General features: G+C 56.9%; 8 protein-coding genes across 8 annotated transcripts; 4 read left to right on the top strand and 4 right to left on the bottom strand.

Moving 5' to 3' along the window:
* Positions 1-906: 906 nt before the first annotated feature.
* Positions 907-2,042, bottom strand: LTR77_001782 (uncharacterized protein; the record flags this gene model as incomplete). The annotated part of the gene is given in 4 exon segments (XM_064799042.1): positions 907-1,649; positions 1,691-1,706; positions 1,760-1,986; positions 2,000-2,042. 4 exon segments carry the CDS (start codon positions 2,040-2,042, stop codon positions 907-909), a joined length of 1,029 nt encoding a protein of 342 aa, XP_064663369.1.
* Positions 2,043-2,057: 15 nt separating this feature from the next.
* On the bottom strand, positions 2,058-3,396 carry vps66 (Lysophosphatidic acid:oleoyl-CoA acyltransferase 1; the record flags this gene model as incomplete). Its single annotated transcript, XM_064799041.1, has 3 exons — positions 2,058-2,946; positions 2,998-3,167; positions 3,370-3,396. 3 exons carry the CDS (start codon positions 3,394-3,396, stop codon positions 2,058-2,060), a joined length of 1,086 nt encoding a protein of 361 aa, XP_064663368.1.
* A 388-nt stretch (positions 3,397-3,784) lies between these two features.
* KAR3 (kinesin-like nuclear fusion protein) lies at positions 3,785-7,268 on the top strand (the record flags this gene model as incomplete). The annotated part of the gene is made up of 5 exons (XM_064799040.1): positions 3,785-3,992; positions 4,053-5,018; positions 5,073-5,198; positions 5,271-7,015; positions 7,092-7,268. 5 exons carry the CDS (start codon positions 3,785-3,787, stop codon positions 7,266-7,268), a joined length of 3,222 nt encoding a protein of 1,073 aa, XP_064663367.1.
* A 768-nt stretch (positions 7,269-8,036) lies between these two features.
* Positions 8,037-9,909, top strand: LTR77_001779 (uncharacterized protein; the record flags this gene model as incomplete). Its single annotated transcript, XM_064799039.1, has 6 exons — positions 8,037-8,162; positions 8,221-8,412; positions 8,468-8,517; positions 8,622-8,762; positions 8,813-9,642; positions 9,698-9,909. The coding sequence occupies 6 exons, from the start codon at positions 8,037-8,039 to the stop codon at positions 9,907-9,909; spliced, it is 1,551 nt and encodes a 516-aa protein (XP_064663366.1).
* A 563-nt stretch (positions 9,910-10,472) lies between these two features.
* Positions 10,473-12,314, bottom strand: ILV3 (dihydroxy-acid dehydratase ilv3; the record flags this gene model as incomplete). The annotated part of the gene is made up of 2 exons (XM_064799038.1): positions 10,473-12,222; positions 12,274-12,314. 2 exons carry the CDS (start codon positions 12,312-12,314, stop codon positions 10,473-10,475), a joined length of 1,791 nt encoding a protein of 596 aa, XP_064663365.1.
* Positions 12,315-12,957: 643 nt separating this feature from the next.
* On the top strand, positions 12,958-14,865 carry LTR77_001777 (uncharacterized protein; the record flags this gene model as incomplete). Its single annotated transcript, XM_064799037.1, has 1 exon — positions 12,958-14,865. The coding sequence occupies one exon, from the start codon at positions 12,958-12,960 to the stop codon at positions 14,863-14,865; it is 1,908 nt and encodes a 635-aa protein (XP_064663364.1).
* A 1,112-nt stretch (positions 14,866-15,977) lies between these two features.
* Positions 15,978-20,897, top strand: LTR77_001776 (uncharacterized protein; the record flags this gene model as incomplete). Its single annotated transcript, XM_064799036.1, has 2 exons — positions 15,978-19,944; positions 20,002-20,897. 2 exons carry the CDS (start codon positions 15,978-15,980, stop codon positions 20,895-20,897), a joined length of 4,863 nt encoding a protein of 1,620 aa, XP_064663363.1.
* Positions 20,898-21,475: 578 nt separating this feature from the next.
* Positions 21,476-22,460, bottom strand: LTR77_001775 (uncharacterized protein; the record flags this gene model as incomplete). The annotated part of the gene is made up of 3 exons (XM_064799035.1): positions 21,476-22,237; positions 22,296-22,342; positions 22,433-22,460. The coding sequence occupies 3 exons, from the start codon at positions 22,458-22,460 to the stop codon at positions 21,476-21,478; spliced, it is 837 nt and encodes a 278-aa protein (XP_064663362.1).
* Positions 22,461-23,147: the final 687 nt, after the last annotated feature.

The following is a 23,147-nucleotide window of genomic DNA, read 5'->3' as shown; positions in this document are numbered from 1 at the left end:
CGCGCACGGTAATTCGTCATCCTTAGGTGTGAAGTCGTTGGCCGACACAGGACTGGAATGCTCTTTCTAGACAAGGTCTCATCAGTGGGCGCGGGACTGAAGGGTTCAGCGCTAGACTTTTCAACAGCCATCGTGGAATTTTGCGATAGAGTACTTTTCAAAGAACACAGTTACAAGAAGCCGACCTGGCCTCCGAGAAGGCTGTTGAGGAGCCGTGGGTTCTTATCTCCCGTCTGTGTCGAAGGCGCAGCGACATGGTGTATCTCGATACATGCAACCGCTGGTCGATTGCATTGCTGCTACTGTGTGCACCTCCATGTATCCACACCAGAAGCAAGTCCATCGTCCTTGGTTGAGCTGGACGAGCGTCTCCAGCTGCACAAGCTGAGAAGGCGGTGCTGTATGCCAGCAAACACCTTTCGCGATAAGCATCGTCAAGGAGTCGTCGAGCTTCTCGAGCTGAGAATCAATCCAAAGCTGCATGTAGCTGCCTTGCTGAGAGAGCTTTGTGCTTTTCGCAGGGATTCTAGAGCTTCAGTCAGCAATTGTTAAGAAGGGCTGCGCGGACCCAATCTTAAATACATGCCTGGGTGGTGTGGTGTTTTGATCTCAAATGGGCGAAAACTTCGATGCTGAATCCGGATGCCTTCTCTGGAACAATGCAGACCCATGTTCATAGACTCCAGGAGACCGACCACAAGCACGAGTGACTCGAGGGGGCATTGACACAAGCTTGCAAGAATAGTCGGTCTTGTACTCCGAATATGCAGCCCGATGTGCCATCAGCTCGGCGTCTTCAGATCATATGCAACGCCAAAAGACTGTGACCGCTGTCTCCTCGCGCACGATCTGCTCCGTTCTTCCAAAAGTACCCAGTAACAGACAACTCACCCATCCCTCATCTCCTCACTCCCTAGAAGCAGTCAAAACCAGCATATGCGGCCTCAACAAATAAACATCCCAAAACCCCCCCTCCCTCCTCTCATCCTCCGGCATAACCGGGGGCCACCACCGCACCTCCCCCAACCCCGCCTCCTTCGCAGCCCTCTCATAAAACCCGTGCAAAAAATGATACATCTCAAACTCCACCGGCTCCGGCTCCGTGTAAGCCTTGAGATGACACTTCCACCCCTCGTCCCCCACTTTCTCGACCGGCCAGACGGCCACCCCGTAGTAGTCGTCGATGGGCTCGTACATGGGACAGTGCGTGTTGGGTGTGATGCTGATGAAGCGACCGCCGGGGGCGAGGTTGACGTGGATGTGCCGGAACATGTTGAGTAGGGTGGCGTAGTCAGGGGCGTAGTTGAGGAGCCAGCCGGCGAAGATGAGGTCGAAGGGGCCGCCGGGGACGGGGGTGGGGATGCTGCAGTCGCCGGTTTGGTAGGAGATAGTGGGTTTGAGGTCGTCTGGGAGGAGGTCGTTGGCGCTAGAGATCATGGTCTGGGAGATGTCGACGCCTATTACTTTGCTTGCACCTTTCCTAGCTAGGAGGCGGGACCAGTGGCCTAGACCGCACGCGAGGTCGAGGCATGTTAGACCCTCTACGCTGCCGAGACGTTTTAAGACACTAGGTTCTTCGATATCGACGACCGGTCTTTCCTTGAAGGCCTTGTACCGGCTGCCGATGGTGTCGTATTGCGTAGACATAGCTTGTTGTGTGTTAGTACCTGAATATCATCTCCCAGCTTACCAACTCGTGGTCTCAACTGCGAGAGTTAACAACGACAATGTGGGAACCAAAACGAAAAATGGAACTTACGTCTTTGAAGACAGTGATTAGCCGAAGCGTGGTGGTAGGAAAAGGAGAATTCTCGCCTCCGGTTGAGACATTGATGCATTTGATGGAGCTTTGATTAGCCTCATCAATGTGCGAGCTCCTATTGGAGGACGAAATCCAGGAGAATGATGATCCGACAGCGACGTTTTCTACCAAAGCGACGACTAAAAGCGCAAGCGCGATCTTGAAATAGTTGAGGAGGTCGCTATCTGCTTGACCTACTCAGTAAATCTGCCATCGCTGTGCCCATCAGTCCTTGCACCATACTGATCGTCGACATCTATTTCCTCGCCCGGCTCCTTCCCCACCAAGCCTTCACGAACCCATCCTTCTCCTTCGCTCCCAGTCCCACCCTCTTCACCCTCCCCAACCTTGCAAGCGCTTCCGCTACGGCATCGAGCACTCTTCGTTCCTGCTGGCTTAGTTCCGCATCTCCTTCACTGTCGGCCTCGCCGTCGCCGCTGAGGGTAGTGTCGGTGTCGGTATCTCCGGGGACTTTCTGCGCGTGGAGGGTGTCGAAGTAGTTTGTTTCGTAGCCGCCGGTGCTGCGTCGTGCAGCCGGAGAAGTTGTGGATGTCGCGGAAGAGCCGGTAGCCCTACCGGTTGAGCGGGGTGAGACTGTGGACGGACTTTCGAGCGTTCCAGACGGTGGTGGTAGTGAAGCCAATGTCAGCGCTCCGCCCACACGAACGCGGATGCAGTGGGTAGGTCTGCTGTTAAGTCGCCAGATGAAGCGAGCAACTTCTGTCCAGCCGGGAATGGGAGTCACAATGTCCGCTGGCGTGTAGCGCAGACTGACCGGGTAGATCCTTGTGGTTGGTGATGCTGAGAGGAGAGACGGCGCCAGCGGAAGAATTGCACGGCCGTTGCTTGTTATTGTCTCTGGAAAGACGACAATTGTGCGGTCAGGGTTCTGCGCGGTGAGTTGGGCGAGTGTGAGGGGGGCCTGCCGTGTGTGGAAGATTGCGGGAGCCGGGACGGAGAAGACGGAGGCCAGTGCTGCTTCCAGGGATAGAGGTTGGACGAGCCGAGAGTTTGGCGTGGACTGAGTGAAGATGGGATCGAAGATGGCGCCTAGATAGAGGATGTCCAGCGGCGAGGTGTGGGAAGAGGCGATGATCGAGCTGCCGGCGGGAAGGCGTCCTTTCGCACGGGTGGCGGAGAGGGATCTGGTCGTGCTTGTCAGCAAGCGACTCTGCCAGCTCTTAGATGCGACTGACCCTCTCCGTACACCATCGACCTGAATGTCAATCCACCACACGCCCGGTATACCCAAGACATACCAGAGATTGGCTTTACGCAAGACGCCGCCTGGTGGCGTCCACTGAATGATTGCGAGCCATACCAGCCAGCCGAAGGACACGAGCGGGACGCGGACGCAGAAGAGGAACTGTGTAATTGTTAGCGAGGCGGTTCCTCGTATGTCAAAACGCAAAGCCACTGACGAAATACCACGGCAAAAGCAGTGGATTGCTCGGTTCCGGCGAGACAGGAAAAAATGGCGCGATGCCGGAGCCTTCAATGTCATGGTCAGCCTGGTCGTAGAAAATACAGTGAAGTGGTAGCTACCTTTATCTCTGTATTGACCGTACTTCTCCATCCCGTCTTGTCAAAAGCATCCTTGTCATGCACAGAGTAGGCGGCCGCAAGCTGAGGATATGTAGCTGGCGAGGGCACTTATCACGGAGCGGCCGCCGTAGTGTTCAAGTGGACGGGCGGGTATATCGAGCTCTCAGGCTATATCCGACATGCAGTAAGATGACGGTATGCGAGTAGGCGAGGGCACTGCCGGTGCGTTCGGATTTGCATGTGAACGCCCAGCCAAATGATCGGCAGCGGAGTGGGGTGCGCTTTGGCGGTTCGGGAGCAGCCGTAGTGTTTACACGTCCCTAACGACGCCGAAACATCAACTTCTCGACTGCTTGACTTATTCACCTTGTTGGAGGCGACTGTGAGGATGATACTGAGGTGATTACTACTTGGACGACAGTACCAGACGACGCGACCATGGACCGACCACCCTCGCAACAGGAGAACACGCGACCGAGCGGACTCAAACAGCCATCGCGTCTGCCGGCCATCGCGAACGGCGGAAGGACGCTACTTCACGAGACGAGCCAGAGTGACCTCAATGCGAAGAACACATCCGGCGCGGGCTTGATGGGACCACCACCGGCGGTGTCGGCGGGCAGCATGAAACACAAGATCCCAGGACGTGAGTGGAACGCTGTCTAGGACCGCGAAGTGTCGAGTACTGATTCAGCTATGCATGCAGTGCCAGAGCCCCCGACGAAGCGTAAGACACTCGCTGAGCGCGCTGGCGAGCCCATAAACCCGCCACGCTCACACATGCCTCAACCCGCAAAAACGAGCTACGCGAAGTCAGAGGCCATCTACCAAACCGCTGGCGCTGGACGTCAACTGCCATTCATGGGAAACTCCTTCAGCACCACCGGATACCGAAACACTTCCAACGCTTCCACGACAAGTTCTTCGAGCGGCATTCGACCTGCGAGCCGGCAAAACATCGCACGACCACGAGCGACGGACCCTCATGCTGTGTTGGAGGAGACAGAAGAGGCAGCGGGAGTCATGGGCAAGCGAAAAGGTACACCAGTTCTATCTTTCAACCCTGCAAGCAGCATCACCATCCGGAAAACTCGCACTGCCCAGGACCTGCGCAGCCCACAGCATCAGCACCAGCCACGTCCGGACATGAGAGCAGCGTCTCAACACTCTGCCTCTTACATCCGGTCATTGTTGTCTTCGACATGCAGTGGTAGCAACAGCAGCAGCAGATCCAACAGCGGCAGGAGTACTCCGGACCATCAACGCAACACTTCAACCTCGTCATCAGAGCCGTCTTCCTTCCAACAGGAGGACAGCACAACACCCAAAGCCACCAGCACCCGCAACACCTCCCTCATCACTGCATTTGCCGATCTCTCCATCACACCAAAACCCAAAGCACTGCCCCCACACTACTCTGGCAAGCTGTCGGTTCAGCGACCCTCAGCAAGCAAACACCGCCCTTCGCTCTCCCCTGTCAAAGAGTCAACCAAGGAATCCCCTTCTAAAATCCCCAAATTCTCCTGCACCCCTCTCCTTCGCCACGCACAATCATCGCAAGCTCTCGTTACACCCCTCAAATCGAAATACTCGACCAACGGGTTCAGGTCGCCCGCCCCGAGTATCTCGAAGCGAGGATATCCCCCTTCAACTGCTGCTGCACGGGATGCATGTGAGTTACCAGTATTCTTGACGAAAGAGAAGCTTACACCTTCTTCCCTTCCAGCATGGGACACCAAAGGTCGGCTCGAGGACATGGAGTCCATGTACACGCGACTCCGCGGCGACCTCGCCAATGCGGCGGATTCCAAGCGCGGTCTTGAGGAGGCTATGGAGCTGTACAAAAGTAGAGGTGCGCATATTGCCCCCTGGTGCTGGTTAGCCTGGCTGTGGAAGGACGTGCATGCTGATTGTAGAACGACAGTGCAAGAGCTCACCTCTGCGAACAAGGAGATGACAACGAGTAACAAGCATCTGACGAGCGACTTGGAGCGAGCAAGAAGCGACCTCCACGCGACGACGACCGATCTGCGACAAGCGAGGCGAGACCATGAGCGGGATATGCAAGATCTTGAGCGCAAGCATGAGCGTGATTTGAGCGAGCTGTACGCGAAACAAGAGAGGGAGTCGCAGCAGCTGCATCGCGAGCTGGAGAAGATTGCGGAACAAGGGGAGAAGGATTTAGAAGTGGCGAAGAGGGAGTGGGAGAAGAGGAAGGATGACGAGACGGCGGATATGACGACGCGGCATTGGGATGAGATTGAAGAGCTGAACGTCAGTCATCGGAAAGAGGTCGAGCGGTTGGAGAAGGAGATCGAGCAGCTGAAGAAGGCGGGAGAAAGCAGAGCGAGTGAGAGTGCTGGCGAGGTACAGGAGCTGCGCGATAAGCTGAACACGCTCGAATCGCATATTGAAAGCGCGGAGGCCACATCCAAGGCGATGGAAGCGCAGATTACAGCGGCGGAGGCGAGAAGTGCAGCACTGGAGCAAGAGAAGGCGGCGTTAATCTCGAAGACGCACTTTCTGGAAGGCAATCAGGAGGCTCAGAGCCATGAGTTCACGACCATGCGGGATCAGCTGTCTGCTGCGAAGGCATCTGAGGAAGCCGTGCTCGTCCAGCTGCGGAGGGAAGAGATGGCGAGGCGGAGGCTCAACGCTCAGATCCTGGAACTGAAGGGCAACATCCGGGTGTTTGTGCGGACACGACCACTGCTTGCCGCCGAAGCTGAAGAAGCCGAGCCCGCGAAAGTTGAATACCCTGATCTTGACAGCCTGGACGGCGGAAAGGAGATGGTTGTGCAAGGACCCAAGCAGCAGACTGCCACTGGCAAGGAACGGGTGGAGAAGCACAACTATGCTTTCGACCGCGTGTTCAGTCCATCCACTGCCAACACAGAGGTCTTTGCGGAATGCCGGGAGCTAATCCAGAGCGTGGTCGATGGCTACAACGTCAGCATTCTATCGTATGGCCAGACGGGAAGCGGAAAGACGTACGGCATGTCTGGTCCGGAAGGCATCATCCCAAGCTCAATAGCGCTGCTACTGGAAGAGATGCGGAGGCTGAAAGCGAAAGGGTGGAAATACACTGTCGATGCTGCTTTTGTGGAAGTGTACAACGAGACCCTGAACGACCTTCTCGGCGATGCAAAGACCTGGGATGAGACTGGCGCTGAGGATCTTGGTGCCAGCACAAGAGCCAGCGCGAAGAAGAGGGAGAAGCATGAGATCCACCACGACCCCGTCACCGGCAAGACGACAGTCACAAACCTCAGCTCTGTCCCGCTATGGCCACCTCCCACCTCTTCCGTCACAGACGACGAATCGAGCACGATCTCCTACACCGAACGCGCCGTCACCAATCTCCTCGACACCGCAGCCAAAAACCGCCGCGTCGCCGCCACAAAATCGAACGAGCGCTCATCCCGCTCCCACTCGATCTTCATGCTTACTCTAAAGGGCTCCTGCGCAGCGACCAACGAAGCGTCAGAAGGCGTGCTCAACCTCGTCGACCTGGCAGGAAGCGAGCGTCTCAAGCAATCCGGCGCAGCGGGCAACCAGCTCAAGGAGACGCAAGCGATTAACAAATCCCTCTCCTCCCTCGGCGACGTGATAGCGTCGCTCGGTAGCAAGAAGGGGGATGAGAGTCATGTTCCTTATCGGAATAGTAAGGTATGTCTTCCCCCCTCTAATCCCTCTTCCCACTCATAGGGTCTTATGTACTGACTTTTGTGCGTGTGTGTGCTAGTTGACGTATCTTCTCCAGTCGTCGTTGGGAGGCACGGCGGCGAACGGCAAGAGCAGTCGTACCCTGATGCTGCTGCATTTGAGCCCGTTGCTGGCGCATTGGCAGGAGAGTCGGAGTAGTTTGGTGTTTGGGAATAAGGTGCATGGGACGCATATTGGGGCGGCGAAGAAGCGGTAGTATGGAACGTGTCGCTCAGCGGGACGCTTGTGGTACGGTGAAGGAGTTTTAGTTGGAGGGACTTCTCTCACCCAGCTACCTTGCTGTTGATATGGCGCGGCTTGGGGCTTGAGGCGTAGGGCTTGGGTTCTTGGAGATCTTGGGTTTTCGAATGTATATGGCGTTAAGGATGGATGGGAGGAATGATCAGCGTGCCGCTGTCGCCGCCACCACAGGTCGACAGACCGATGCGGTATGTGAATGCAGACCTGGTATTTACCGCCCTCGTCCAGCGATTGGGTTTCCTTCCTCCTCACCCAACTCACGAGTCGCGCGAGCAATCTGGCCACACGTCTTATCGAACAACACATGCACACCTAGCTTGTTTCCAGCCTCCGGCAACCCACTTCCAGGCATCCGGCGCGCGACTCACGTCCACCAAGCTTTCGTTAGTCTGCTCTGCAGTCCCCGGCTTCCTCGAAGAAGGCTTCCGGGGACGGTTTTGCTCCAAGCCCCCATGGGCCTCCGCACTATGTACCACGTTCCGAGTGGAGATTTTGTCGTAGATCGCTGGGGACCACTTTGGTCTGGGTTCTGGGATACCGATTGAGCTTCCCGAAAGTCTCGGAGGGCGGTAAGGGAGTGTGGTATAAGGACTCGCCAACTTCCCTGTTCTTTTTGAATGTATAGGAGTGGTGGGTTGGGAGTTTACCTACCTTTGTTTGCAATAATACGCCACGTGTTGGCTGTTGACATACCGTTCCGTACTTGTCGTTGTGGGTAGCCATCATGGTCGAGCTCAGGGGCAGCGCCCTCATCGCTGTCATCTTGACGGTTAGTGGGCTGGACTTCTTGTTGTTTGGATATGATCAGGGATTGTTCGGAGGGATTCTGGCTGGGGATGGGTTCAACGAGGTGAGTACTCCCTCGAAGACACACCATCCAACACCCTTGCTGATGTTATGTGCTTCAGATGCTCGGCAACCCATCGCCAACATTGACTGGTCTGGTCACGGCAATCTACGACATTGGGTGTGCTCTGGGTGCCGTTGCAGCTTTCTTGTTTGGCGAGAGGATTGGACGGAAGAGGTCCATTATCCTGGCCAACATCATCGTTATTGTTGGGGCGGCGGTTCAGACGGCTTGCTATTCTTATGGACAGATGGTAGGTTCCACGAACAGGGCTTCGACATGTCCGGGACATCGCTAACAGTCTCTAGATCGCTGCGCGTATCATCGCAGGCATTGGCGTGGGGTTCTCTACCGTTGCGTGAGTCCTGCCAGTCAAAGGATCCAGTCGTCTCGAGTCCTAACAACACCTCCTGCGGTGTTCTCGAATATCTAAGACATGCTAACCTTTTGATTCATGGACAGCGTGCCCATTCTGCAGACCGAGACCCTCCCTGCTCACAACCGCGGAGCCATGCTGGTGGTACAATCCGGCCTGATCATCATCGGCGTCGCCATCGCTTCCTGGCTCTGCTTCGGCTGCCTCTACTCTGACACCAGCATGCAGTACGTCTTATCCTCTCCATGCTGGTGTGCTCGTGCTGACCCCTTCCTAGATGGCGCTTCCCAATCGCCTGCCAGATCCTCTTCTCCGGCCTCTGCCTCTGCTTCTGCCCCTTCATCTGCGAAACACCCCGCTGGCTCGCCAAACACGGCCGCCACGACGAAGCACGCCACGTCATCGCCCGCCTTCTCAACAAGAACGACAACGACCCCGAAGTCAAAGGCCAGCTCAACGAGATCCTGGACGTCATCAACACTGAATCCGAAATGGGCGAGCCCACCTGGAGCGAAGTCTTCAGCAACAACAACAAGACTCGCAACCTCCAGCGTGTGTTGCTCGGCATGGGCCCTTTCATGATGAACCAATGGAGCGGCATTAATGTACTGTGCTACTACCTCGCGTACATCCTGGAGAACTACCTCCACTTCACCACCGAGATGTCGCTCATCCTCGCCTCCGTGGCCTTCACCCAGTACGCCATCTTCTCCTGGCCCCCGTTCTTCTACATGGATCGAATTGGAAGACGCTGGACGGTCATCTTCTCCTCCGCCGGCTGCGCGGCGTGCATGTTCATCATCGCCGGCTGTCTACTCAGCACGAGCTACGCCTGCGCAGCTGCCGCGACGGCGTTCATGTTCCTTTACATGGACTGCTTCACCATGGGCATCTTGCCGGTGTCGTGGAGCTACGCCGCCGAGACGCAGCCCTTGAGAGTTCGGAACAAGGCCATGTCTGTTGGTGTGTTCTCGCACTGGCTGTCCAACTTCGTCGTGGTGATGGTGACGCCCATTGGACTCGACAACATTCGAGGCAACTTCTTCTGGATCTGGGGCATTATTTGCTTTTGTTTCATCCCCCTCACTTGGTTCTTTGGTGTCGAGAGTACGTTCTCCCCTTCCGTCTCGTCTCGCACACCTCATACTGACTGCCATCCCAGCTTCCGGCCGCACCCTCGAGCAGGTCGACCGCATGTTCTTCGACGAACCGAGAATCTGCATGGGTTTGAACCCCAACCATCGCCAAGTTGTCAAGTACTCTCGTGAGGACGAGGAGAATCGGTACGCCGCTTTCGCGGATTTGGATGGGAAGAGAGGGAGCATTGCGGAGATTGAACGGAGGGGAAGTGTTGGGTCGTCGGAGAAGGTTTGAGGGTCGGGTGATGTGGTCTTGCTGCTGGCGAGGACAGTCACTGAGAGAATGGGCTAGTGCTAGGACCTATCACTCCCGGTCTCTGTCAAGAGGTCCAGGGATGACTCGAGCATAAAGCGTATTGTCATCTCCAGCGTCTTGTCATCTTCCAATCGCATCCTCTCGCCTTCCTCGACTGGACATGAGCAGTACATCATTCCACCTGGGCTATCATCCGGTGCTCGAGAAGAAGTTGAAGGCTGAAAACGCACAGTGCTATTATGACAGCTTCTTTCATATATCCGTTTCGCCTGTGTCTATCAACAGGGCCCATGCGAGCACGTCGTTGCCGTCGAGAAGGCTCAGATGAGGCCAGATATGACGACTACACCTACAGCTTCTCCGCCGACCTGACGCAGTCAAAGGCCATCAGGACTGTCAATGAGTACACCTCACGTCTATTGAGAATACTGCGCGAGCAGAGCTAAATCTACATCTTCTCCCATTTCAGAAGCAGCCCACAGTCTACCGAGCCTGCCAACGTGACCACCTCGCTGTCTCGGAGAATAACCCTTCTGCCGTTCTCACGCAGCATCAGTAATACACCCCCTACTGGCGTCCGTCACACTCCTCGCATACTTAAACAGCGTCCCGCGATCGTACTTCAGCTTCGGCGCCACAAATTCCTTCCCCCTCCTCTCCAGCTCTTCCGCGCTCTGCCCCACGATATCAACCACGTTCTTCTCAGCATCAATCGTGATGGTATCTCCATCCCGTACCAACCCAATAGGCCCGCCTTCCTGCGCCTCTGGGGTGACATGTCCGATCAAGAAACCATGGCTCCCGCCGCTGAAGCGGCCGTCTGTGACGAGCGCGACGTCGTTGCCGAGACCGGCGCCCATGATTGCTGAGCTAGGTTTCAGCATCTCGGGCATTCCCGGACCGCCCTTCGGCCCTTCGTAGCGGATGATGACGACGGTCTTCTCGCCTTTGGTGAAAGTGTTCGCTTCGAGCGCCGCGATGAAAGCATCCTCGCTGTCGAAGACGCGGGCAGAGCCGGTAAAGACTGTGCCTTCTTTGCCGGTAATCTTGCCTACGGCGCCGCCTGGCGCGAGCGAGCCGCGGAGGATCTGGATGTGGCCGGTTGGTTTGATAGGGTTAGAGATCGGACGGATGATCTCCTGATCTGAAGGGAAGTCGGGGGCGTTTTCGACGTTTTGAGCGAGAGTGCGGCCGGTGACTGTCATGCCGGAGCCGTCGAGGAGGCCTTCTTTCAGGAGATATTTGATAAGAGATGGTGTCCCTCCAATATCGTAGAGATCGTTGAAGACGTATTTGCCGGAGGGTTTGAGGTCGGCGAGGAAAGGGGTGCGGTCGGAGACGGATTGGAAGTCGTCAATTGTGAGCGGGACGCCGACGCTGTGTGCGATAGCTATGAGGTGGAGGACGGCGTTGGTGCTGCCGCCGGTTATGTTAACAAGGACCATGGCGTTCTCGAAGGCAGAGCGGGTGAGAATGTCTGAGGGGCGGATGTCTTCCTTGAGGAGGTTGCGGATGGCGGGGCCAACGGCCTGGCATTCAAGTTGTTTGGCTTTGCTGGTGGCGGGGTTGGAGGAGGAGCCGGGGAGGGTCATGCCCATGGTTTCGATTACGGAGGCCATCGTATTGGCCGTATACATGCCTCCGCAGGCACCCGCGCCAGGGCAGGCGTGGCGGGTGATGTCGAAGCGCTCTTCTTCGTCGATCTCGCCGGAAAGGAATTGGCCGTACGATTGGAAGGCGGAGACGATGTCGAGTTTGGCATTGCGTGGTTTGGCGCCACAGCCAGGGGCAATGGTGCCGCCATAGACCATTATGCTGGGCCGATTTGACCGTCCCATGGCTATGATCACGCCAGGCATGTTCTTGTCGCAGCCGGGTATGCTGATGTTGGCATCGTACCACTGTCCGCCCATGACCGTCTCTATGCTGTCTGCGATCAAGTCTCGACTCTGCAAGCTGTATCGCATCCCGGTTGTGCCCATCGATATCCCGTCGCTCACACCAATGGTGTTGAATTGCATGCCCAACATGCCAGCCTTGCCCACACTCTCCTTGACCTTGTGGTTGAGGTCGAGGAGATGCATATTACAAGGGTTGCCTCCGAACCAGACAGACGATATACCGATCTGAGCCTTCGACATGTCCTTCTCCGTCAGACCAGTCGCGTACAGCATGGCTTGCGAGGCTCCCTGTGACTTTGGTTGTGTGATGTGTCTCGATATGGCATTAATGCCTTCGCCATCGTCTTTGGGGGTGGCGTTGCGCCTTCTGGTGGACTGGGAGAATGCTCGTCTGTAACCCAGTCAGTATACCATTCTCGGTGTCATAGGTGTGGAAGCGTACATTGATCTCCATCGCGCCGGCAGTGACAGTGGTGATCGCATTGGAGCTGGACAGCATCTGAAGGTCGCCATGCTGTATTCAGTTGTCCCAATGGCTTGCGGTATAACTTTTTGAGATGTGAGTAATTCTTGAGTTTACATTGGCTCGTGGTATGCTGGATAGGGTGGTGCTGCCCCTACCACCTCCGCAGCACCTCTGAACACGCCGCCGCCTCACATCTCGATTCGAGTGGCTTGAGCTGGAGACGCTAAGAACTTCCGTCAGTGACGGCAGCAACGACAAAGTCGACCGCAGACCATCCATAACCCACCTCTACGCTCGAAACACAACCGAGTCCTCGCCATAACTACACAGACGACCTCTTGCAACGCACCACCGAGTCACACCTACCTATCGAGCCCACCGAGCACGAACACGCCCGCACTCGAGCATTTGATCCCACAAGAGGGACACTACCGAACAAAGAGGTAAGCAAGACTGACGACGAAGTGGCGTAGTGCAGGTATACATCGGCGGCGGCGGTAGGGTGAGCATCGAGTCGGGCGAGGAGGGGAGAGGAGACTGCAAGAAGTAGCCGTTACGTCGGGTTGGATATCTCACAGACGCATGAGAAGCGGCTCCACCTGATTACTGCCTGCGGCTCCTCAAGCAGGAGGGAGCTGCCTCGAATGTGGTCACCGTGCGATGGATCCGCAAAGCCAATCCTTTACCCCATATAGCAGCAACAACGACACCTGGCGGCTGCAGACCGACGTGGCGAGGGTGCAGCAGGTGCAGGCCGAGCATACCGAGAGGATTGCGAGGCTGGAGAAGAAGCACGAGGAGGATGCGAGGATGAAGAGCGTATGGGGCAGTAACTCGCCTTTTCCCAGTGTGCTGAGCGGTGGAACCCCGCAGCAAGGTAGGCCCATACTGAGGTTGGATGGGGATGCAGCTGATGGCTTTGGTGAAGCTCCTCTTCAACAACCGCACTCGGATCAGTTCCGTAGCTTCGATGATGATGCGAACGAGCTGATGAGTAGTCTGCATCTCGACGCTGGGGATGAGCCCAGACGAGGCATGACGGCGAATTCGAGGGCGAATAGCGTCCGCTTCGACGAGACTGCCAACCAGAACCACTTCTCGCATTCGTCAAGACCTTCGATGGACTACATGTCGCGCACCAGCAGTGGCCTCGGCGGGTTGCAGATGACAGAGCGCTCAGCATCTCACAAGTCAGAAGGTCGTGCCAGCTCTGTACACTCGATACGGTCTGCGGCATCTGGCAGGGCTAACAGCTTGAACCTGGACACAACTTACGGCATTGGCGACTCGAGCTCATCATCCTTCGACCCACCAGGCCTCCCGGGATTGGCATGGCTCGGGTCCGTGCCCGCCATCATTCGATGCTGGATGAACACCAACTTCAAGCACGATGCGCTACTCTACGCCGCTGTATGCACTGGCTCGTACAAGTCCTTCCTGGAGCTGCGCCTGATACAGAAGCTCGGCTTTGAGGATAACATCATCACGAATGAGCACGGCGCAAAGGTTGTTCAGCTGGCGGTCTACTTTCCCGAGGCAGTGCCTCACCCGGCATCGTCGCGGTCGAACAGCCCTGCTCCTCAGCTGCCATACGTCACGGTCGATTTCCATGTGGTCGACAGCAAGCCTTCGGATGGGGACAAATATATCCAGATCTTTATTGGAAGCGACGCTTTGCGCTCTCACAATGCCGACATCCTCTTCTCGTCTAACAGCATGACACTGTTCGATGATGAGCGCAGCAAGGTCAGCATCCCGCTTGTCCGCCCAGAAAGCGATGCCACTTTCAAATCTCTGTATGTCGCCAGTGGAGCTGCTCTGCCTACCACAGACATACAAAGTGAGCGCACCAAAGAACCTGCCTTCCTCAATGGCTTAGGCATGGGCAGCTCCGGAGCATCTCTTTCTTCCGCTGCAGCGAGTCCGCCACCAGGCAAATATCGTCCACCTGGCGTTATCGCGGCCGAAGCAGCAGGCCACGACTCCACCAAAGCAGGAGCGCCAGGCTCAGACAGCGATGCAAGGCCGGCTAGTCGCCAGTCCACCGCCTCGTCACGCCCGTCGCTCTCACTTCTCAACACTCGCCCTGAAGCGCAAGACCAACAGCCCGATCCTGGTCCGCCTTCATCAGCCCTCCGTACCGGCAGCAGCCCAGCAATTTGGAGCAACTGGCGAACACAAAGCAGCGCCGCCGCGACACCTCCAGCCAGCGGCCTCGACTGGGCTGGCGCGAGCAAGAACCGCGACACCTCGTATCAGCGCAAGGATACTGGCATCAAAGTCCTCAAGCCCAAGACAGCGAGCCGTACCGTCTCGTCGTCGACTGCCGGCATGGGTTCGGCTTCGCTAAACAGCCCTGCAGATGGCAAGAGCAGGTTCTTCGATGAGGGGCGCAGGCGCAGTGAGGTTGGGGAGGCGAAGAAGGAGAATCAGCCGATTGGGAGGCCGGAGTCGACGAACGCTGCAAGTGCGAGCGCGACACCTGCGCCGAAGACTACGAAGAGCAATCCGATTGGGGGTGCATCTGCTTTCACGTGGTTGAGCAGCGGCGGTGGTGGAGCTAAGTGAGTGATTCCTTGTGCCTAGTCTTCGCAGGATTGGCGGGATGAAGTTAAAGCAAGCACCAGAAGATGGATGCCTGAACGGTTTCGGCATGGCATTGGAGCGTGTTATCGTGGGAACGGTATGCAAGCACGAAAGGGCAGGATCTGGTCTCCCAGCACTGGGCTGCGAAAGGATGATTGGAGTCTCACGTATCTGGGAGGATGAGATGTACTCATAGCCTCCAGCCTTACGGCATTGGAGCAGCAGCTAGCGACGCAATCAATGAAAGCATGTGATCGCAGCATGAGCCTGAGTCTGTTGACGCGCAGACGTGTCTCACAGCAGCTGATGTAGTGAGGTTGTGGAAAGTCTCTTCAACGAGCTTTTCTTTGCCATTGTCGACTTCTTCTTCCTCACAATCACCACTCCGCTTCTTCACTTGATACTACTCACTCTTCGACACGTATATCACGTCCACACCCTTTACCATCGCGTCAGCAACACGATCATCTGAAGAAAGTCGACTGCCACCACTTTGCCTCACAGCGACTTGCAGCACGCGCCAAGCCCAAGGCAAGCAGTTCGACGTACGTCAACCCGACCTTCAAACGGCCTTGCGGAAAAGACAACATCAACCCCACCGCACCACTCTTGCTTCTCTTCACGTAAGTCACCCCTTTACTCACCACGCTCCCTTCGTACAGCGCAGCAGCAGCAGGAAGGCAGGCAGCGGCAGACAGGAAATTTCAGCGGGAGGACAAGCACAGCAGTGAGAGGAAAGAAGTTTGAAGCGGCGAGACAGAGCAGCACGGGCTTCTGTTTCATCGGGGCTCTGCCAGCAGCGGCAGAGTCCACTTCCACAGCACGAAGTCACGGCTTCCTCGCAGAAGAGGAGGAAGCTCGCGCCTTTCCACCACACCGACGACGCTTCCTTCGCCGCCTCAGAAGACACGCCTGGTTCTTCGTCGCCGATCCATCCGGACGCTCCGAGCCCCGCGAGCAGCGAACCGACACAACTGCAGCAGCAGGGCGTGAGGTTCTTGCCGCCGCATTTGCAGCAGGAGGTTACTACGGAGGGTGGGAGTCCGAGTTGACGGTTCGCGGAGATCAGTATTGATAGTGCGAGTAGTGGGGATATGTCTGGGAGCGAGAACGGGGCGGGGGAGGTGAAGAAGGCGCCGAGCCCGGGGAGGGTGTTAGGTGGGAGGAGTGCGAGTCCGGCGAAGAGGAGTGCGGATGATATGAATGGGACTGCACAGAGGGATGGGGTAGGGGAGGGGATGAGGGATGTGACGCCGGGAGGGCAGGAGACTCAAGAGACGGCCGAAGACACGCAGACACAGACGCAGCAGACGGGTGGCGTGGACAGCATGGACACCAGTGCTCCAGAGAGCGTAGGAGCAGAGACCGAGGCGACGAGCTTTGGTTCGGAAGAAGACAAGCCGCCTCCGTACCAGTCAACGGAGCCTTCGCCGTTGAAGATCAAAGACTACGCCGACTACACAACAGAAGACATTGACAAGCAGGAAGCTTCCGTACGCCAGATGTGCCAGAAGGAACTCGAGGAGGGTCAGAAGGGCATAGTCGTGTCGTGGAAATGGTTGGCGCGGGTCATGTCACGGTCGTCAGACGGCCTGAAAAGCAATCAATTCCCAAAGGAGGCCAGAGAGGGACCGATCGGGCAAGTCGACAACTCGGACATCGTGCCCGAAGCTGGCTTCGACGAACCGATACTCAACGACATCGAAGGCCAGCCATTCATCCCACTAAAGCCTGGTTTGCAGCTTGGCGAGGATATCGAGATTCTCACAAACGAGGCGTGGGGCGTTGTGGTTGCGGCGTACGGCGTGGCGCCCGGTCAGAAGCAGATCGGTCGGTACGTAAGGAATACTGCTTCCGAGGAATCGACCGGCACCAATTTTCAATACGAGCTCTGGCCGCCTATCTTCACCATTCGCAAGGTGCCACAACCGAAGCAGGATGACGAAGAAGAAGAAGCGCCTCCTCTATCGGCACCAACAAAGTCTTCTCACGAGTTGATGCTCAGGGTGAAGCAGCGCACTCGCGGCCAGATGTCACCTGATGATGCAGTCAAGCTTGTATCGTCGCGGCAAGAGAAGTTCCAGAAGTTCTTGGCCAGGAGCAAAGAAGCTGCGGGCATTCCGAAGGGCAGCAAGGTGCGCATCTTCAAAGCACTCGATCCTGCGACTGTGACAATGGACGTTCAGCCAGAGGGTGCATCCGCGGCGCCAACTTCAGAGAACACAGACCCCACGTCCACTGACAAGCTTGTGGTCACCACGGAGGACTTCAATAAGATGGAGATTGGGAAGGAGCTCGAGCATGTTGATGTCAAAGACCAGACTGACGACCCGAACTACAATGGCTCGAGCAATATGGAGCTCTACGTACTCACGCAAAGCGGCACCCTCATACTTGAAGAGCAGATCGGTGGTCCTGGGGGTGGCGAGTTCAAGTCGGACAAGAAGAGTGGTGCTAGAATCAAACTTAATCTTGCCGGCCTCAGGAAGAATGGCGATTCCAAGCCTGGGTCGACGACCAACTCCCGTGGGACGAGTCCCGCGCCTGGCGCCGGCATCATGACCAGAGGTCGCACAAGGCGAGATGGTCGTACGAAGGGTACGGTCGGTCTGGGCAATCTCGGCAACACATGCTACATGAACTCTGCTTTGCAGTGCATTCGAAGCGTCGAGGAACTTGCGGTCTACTTCCTGTCGAATGCGTACAAGAAGGACATCAACGCCAGCAACCCTCTTGGTCATGGAGGGACGATGGCGAAGGTGTACGCCAATTTGCTCGGGCAGATGTATGGAGACAACACCTCTGGATCCGTCGCGCCGAAGGCATTCAAAGGCGCACTCGGCAATGTGGCGCCGATGTTCTCTGGGTATGGCCAGCAGGATTCACAAGAGTTCCTCAGCTTCCTTGTCGATGCGCTGCATGAGGACCTGAACCGCGTGCTGAAGAAGCCGTACAACGAGAATCCCGACTCGACCGACGAGACTGTCAAAGACCCGCAGAAAATCATTGAGCTGGGTGAGACGTACCGCAGCAACCACCATGCCCGGAATGACTCCGTGGCTATGGATCTGTTCAGCGGCTTCTACAAGAACACGATGGAGTGCCCCAAGTGCGACAAGATCAGCATCACATTTGATCCGTTCTCCCTGCTCACCGTCCAGCTGCCCAACGAAGGAAGTTTCCAACACCCCGTCACTTTCATCCCTCTTCGCGACAGAGCCATCAACCATGCGATTGATTGCGACAAAGGCTGGACCGTCAAGATGCTAAAAGAGAACATCGCCTCCAAGCACTCGGGAGTCGACGTCGACCGCCTCTGGATGGTCGAAGTATACAACAACAAGGTGTACAAAGTATTCGAGAACTCCACCACACTCGCGGAAGCCGGCATTCAGACCAACGACCACCTGTTCGTCTATGAGCTTGAGGCCGCGCCTACGAACGGCCCTTCGCCGCCCAGCAAGTCAGCCCTGTATTCGACCTCCATTTATAGCAGCAAGAATGATGAGAAGGTCCCCGATATGGACGATCCCAAAGGCGAGCGCTTCGCTGTCCCAGTTCTGTCGCGGCAGAAGAAGGGCACGGGCTGGGACGTGGTGCTGCACCCGCTGTACATCACTGTGACTCGTGAGGAGGCGCAGAATTACGACGTCATCATGCGAAAGGTTCTGGTTGCCTTGAGTCGGGTGACTAGCCGGCCTGTTCTGTCCGAGGATGCTAAGTTTGGTGGCGGCTTGGGTGGAGCAGCGGACGCAGAGATGAGGGATGCGGCGCCAACACAGCACAACGGCACCACGACTATCATCAACGGCGAGAACGGGCAGGTGACCGATACCTCTGGTTCTGAGGACGATTACGTCAAAGTCTCGGTTGAGCCTACGGAGAACACGCAGGCGAACGAGGCTCCTGAGACCGATGGCGCAGAGAAGGAGGATCGTCCTATTCCGGAGCGGTTCATGGATCCTCAGTATCACATCTCGGCTGGTCTGCGCAAACACCTCTTCGAGTTGAAGTACGGCGCCTCCAATGACGCCAATCTGCACTGTACTGGCATCAGCAGCTTCAAGGATGGCGCGGTCCGGCCTATGGAAGTGCGCGTCAAGAAAAACCTCAGGCGTGGCAGCACGCAGTCGACCTCATCCAGCGAGGAGTCCACCACTAGCAATGGGACTGGGACAAATGGCGATGATGTCGGCAGCGATCCTGACGACTTCGGCGACAAGCCGGACATCATGCTTGGGGGTGACGGTAGTGATGACGAGACGCTGCCGGGTAACCCGCTTGACTCTGCTCCGGCGATGTCTCGTAAAGACTTGCGGAAGAACGGCAGAAGCGGCAAGGGCAAGAAGAAGGGTCGTCGTGGCGGCACGATCACGTACAGCAAGAAGGATCGGCGCAACTTCAACAAAGGCCAAGGCAATGGTGGCTCAGCCCTGTTCGGCGCCGGCAAGCTGAACAATCCGCAGCAAGACGATGAAGACAACCCGTACTACATCAAGCTGGGCGAGTGCATCATCCTGGACTGGCACGAGCATGGCGCCGACGCTCTCTTCGGCAATACCACCCGCGATCCCAAGGACCCTCGCGGCTACTTTGTCTCCCACTCCGAAGGCAAGAATCTTCCGTTCATCTCCGATCCTGAAGTCGAAGCCAAGCGCGCCCGTCGCGAGACCCGCCGCAAGCACGGCATCACGCTCGACGAGTGCTTCCAGGAGACTGGCAAGCGCGAGGTCTTGTCTGAAGACAACGCCTGGTACTGCAACCGGTGCAAAGAGCTTCGCCGTGCGACCAAGACGCTGGAGATCTGGACTATGCCGGATATCCTCGTCGTGCATCTGAAGCGCTTCGGTGGCAACAGGAGTTTCAGAGACAAGATTGATACGTTGGTCGATTATCCGCTTGAGGGCCTGGACATGACGCAGAGGGTGGGCTTGAAAGAGGAGGGTAAAGAGTATGTGTACGATCTGTTTGCGGTCGACAACCATTTCGGCGGTTTGGGAGGTGGTCATTACACGGCGTATGCGAGGAACTTCTTCGATGAGGTGTGGTATGACTACAATGGTAAGCTGAGCACACTTTGCTGTTGGTTGATGAGGTTACTGACCTTCTCCTTCACAGACTCCTCATGCAGCCGCATGAACGAAGACCGCGCCCAGTCCTCCGCAGCCGCCTACCTCCTCTTCTACCGCCGCCGCTCCGACAAGCCTCTCGGCCCTCCTGCCTTGCAAGAGCTCGTCCACGACTTCCGCAACCCGCCCACCAACGGCGAGCCTCCTGCCGACGACGCCGAAGAGTCCGATGCGGGGGAAGGCCGGCTCGGCGGCCCAAATGGCTTCTCGCGTGGGCCGTCGAGCGCTGGGACCGGAGCCGGAGCCGGGAGTCTCCGCAGCGGGGGCGCAAGTGGTGGAGCTGGAGCGCGAGCCGGGGGCAGAGCCCTGATGAAGAAGGACAGCGAGAGCAGCGGAGCGACGGGGATGGGGACGATTAATGGGCAACAGCTGTATGGGCCCGAGCGGCCGCCGGTGGGTGCGGATTGGACGTTCAACAATCTTGATAGGTCCGGTGGTGGGGAGGAGGGTGCGAGTATGAGTCTAATGCAGAGTGTGGAGGGCCCAGATCTCACGCCTGAAGATGACGATGACGCGGCCAGCACGACGGCGCAGATGGATGAGGATGGTGGGAATGCGTCGCCACGGCTGTGGAACCAGGATGATGAGTTCGAAGACGCCAGCGACACACCTTATCCTGGTTGGGCACCCAGCTCGGCTACTCGCACGACACCAATCGACGAGATCTCGCCACCGGCGTACAGTTCACCACCATACGAACTCGACGACCACAACCTCTACACCAGCGGTCGCGGTAACCTGGACTCCCTGCATCTCAACGACACCGGCATGACAGGGACGTACGAGGATGATGACGACGATGCGCCGCCACCGTTGGTGCTCAATTCAGACCCGCCCACGCCTGCTTCAGGGGACGTCCAGCAGGAGCATGATAAGCTGGATTAGGTGTCCGACGAATATCCCATTTTCCCGAAGGACGACGACTTCTAGGCGGAGCGTGGGCTTCTGGTCTGAATGGGAGGGGTGGTGTGCAGGGCTTGTGAGGGTTTCATTGTGGAAGGAGGTCCTTGTGCAAAGGCTCAAGGAAGGGAAAGGCAATAGCGCATCATGGAATGTGAGCGGCGACTCGCGAATGGTACATGGGCAGTGGAGTATGGGCGCACGAACATGACGGCGAGCATAGATAGCTTATGGGCGCTCGCGGGCGGACATCTCTGTACTGCTGCTGCGGGCGTAGCCTTTTGAATGCATGACTGTAACCTGATCTTGTGCTTTGCAGTCTTTTCTTCAGTGATGGAACGGGTGTTTGGATGTTTCTGGACGATGTGCTCAAACAATGGTATCAATACAATAACAATCTGCATGGGTATCTCGGACATGGAGAAGACGCTCAATGCCACCCAACGCCTTGCTAATGTTCCACTCTCAACAATCGTAACTCGTAACATGCTCATCAGGGTATGCCCAGCTGTACCAACACCACTCGCGAAAGCGGAGATGCCCAACAATAGCCAACGCTGTGCTCAGTCCTTGCAAACCATCGCGCCCTCACGCTCTGCGATACGGCGACCAAAAACCGCCACGTCGTCAGCAAAGGTGAAGTGCACCCTCCCCTCCTTGACCCACTCAGCCCATGTGCCCGGGTATTTGCGCGCGAACAGAAAACCGCCGAGGGTGAAGCAGTAATCGTCGATGTGGCCGGCCAGGTTGGCGAGATGAGCCGCCAGCTTGCTCATGCTGTCGGCGTGGAAGGCGTGCTCGTTTTGAACGAAGAGCTCGTCGTGCTTGCCGACGTCAAAGCCCCAGGTGACGCCGAAGACCTTCTCGACGTGGAAACCAGGGCGCATGGTCGGCGCGATGACCTTGGTAGCAGATCCGAACGAGGAGAGCCACAAATCGAAGGTCTTGACGTAGGCGTCTTCGACGATGCGGAGCAAGCCGGTTTGCTGGGTGGAGCTACGGGTGAAGAACTTCTCGAGCGACACGGTGGTGATGGTGAGGTTGGCGAAGTCGACCACATCTTCCAGCGACTTGTATGGCGCAGGAGAAGCGGCGGCGGTGGTGGTGACCCTGGTGGACTCGCGGGGGAAGAACTTCTCGTACGGCGTGGTGGCGCTGGCGCTGCTCGCAAGATCGAGAAGGGCTTGAAACGACTTCGTCGGCGCTGGAGAAGCGATGGTGGTGATCTCGGTGAGGCCAGCTTTGGTGGGCTTGCTCGGGGGCTTCTGGCGCTTCTCGACGCGACCATTGCGGATCTTCTTGAGCTCCGGTGGTGGGTCAGTAAGCTTCTCGAGGCTCCAAAGCGCGCGAAATGCTCATATCCATGCGCTGGAGGGCACGTACTGGTCTCGGAGAAGGTGGTGCGCTGACGGATAGCAAGCGGCGCCGAGCTGTTGTCTGGATGTGGGCCAGCTTGCTTCTCGAAGGTGCAAAGCGCGCGATATGCTCATATCACTGCGCTGGGAGGCCGAGGTGCATACCGGTCTTGGAGAAGGTGGGTGGTGCCATGGTTGGTGGGTGTGTGTGTGTGTGTGTGGTGGGGGAAGGATGTTGTGTGGATGTGGTCAAGGTGGGCGCTGGTGAAATCGAGGGATTGAATAGGAGGGGTCGTGGGTGCGGGTCCGCCGCAATCAACAAATTCCTTGGCGCCACATTCACCGCTGTATCTTTCGAAACATGTGAATTCGAGGGGTAGCGGGGTTGATCTGGCGTTGATCTGCGGCCGCGCTAGTGGATACAAAAGGCACCGAAATTCCGCAGATCCTCCCTCTTCCTTTCTTCAACATCCACACTCATCCACCTCGCGTGGTCACCCGTCATGCATCACCTTAGCAAAGCAACGACCTCGAGCTAGTTGTTCAAACCAGGCCCTCTAGCTCGGGGAAGGGGGGTGCGTTAAGGTTGGGTTGCGTAACGCTACTTCCTGCGCAGGGCTTAAGGGCTCGAAAGGAGTGACATCGCTCGCTGACATTGTGCCGGTGGTCCAGCCGTGTGCCGTCGACCACTTCTGTGCCTTCAGCGAAGATCAAAGTCTACGAACCCTTGCCATGCTGAGGCTGCCATGACGGGTGGTGCGACTTTTTCTTCTTTTTGGCTTCGGCTACCACCTCCTCCGATCAAATCCACCCATCTTGCACCACGTCAGCAAAGCAAACGCCCCCAAGCCGGTTGTTCAATACCAGGCCCTCTGGCTTG

Source organism: Saxophila tyrrhenica (assembly GCF_035928015.1).
Source record: "Saxophila tyrrhenica strain CCFEE 5935 chromosome Unknown scaffold_2, whole genome shotgun sequence".
In the NCBI taxonomy this organism is placed as follows: domain Eukaryota; kingdom Fungi; phylum Ascomycota; class Dothideomycetes; order Mycosphaerellales; family Extremaceae; genus Saxophila; species Saxophila tyrrhenica.
This window is presented reverse-complemented; position numbering and strand designations above follow the sequence as displayed.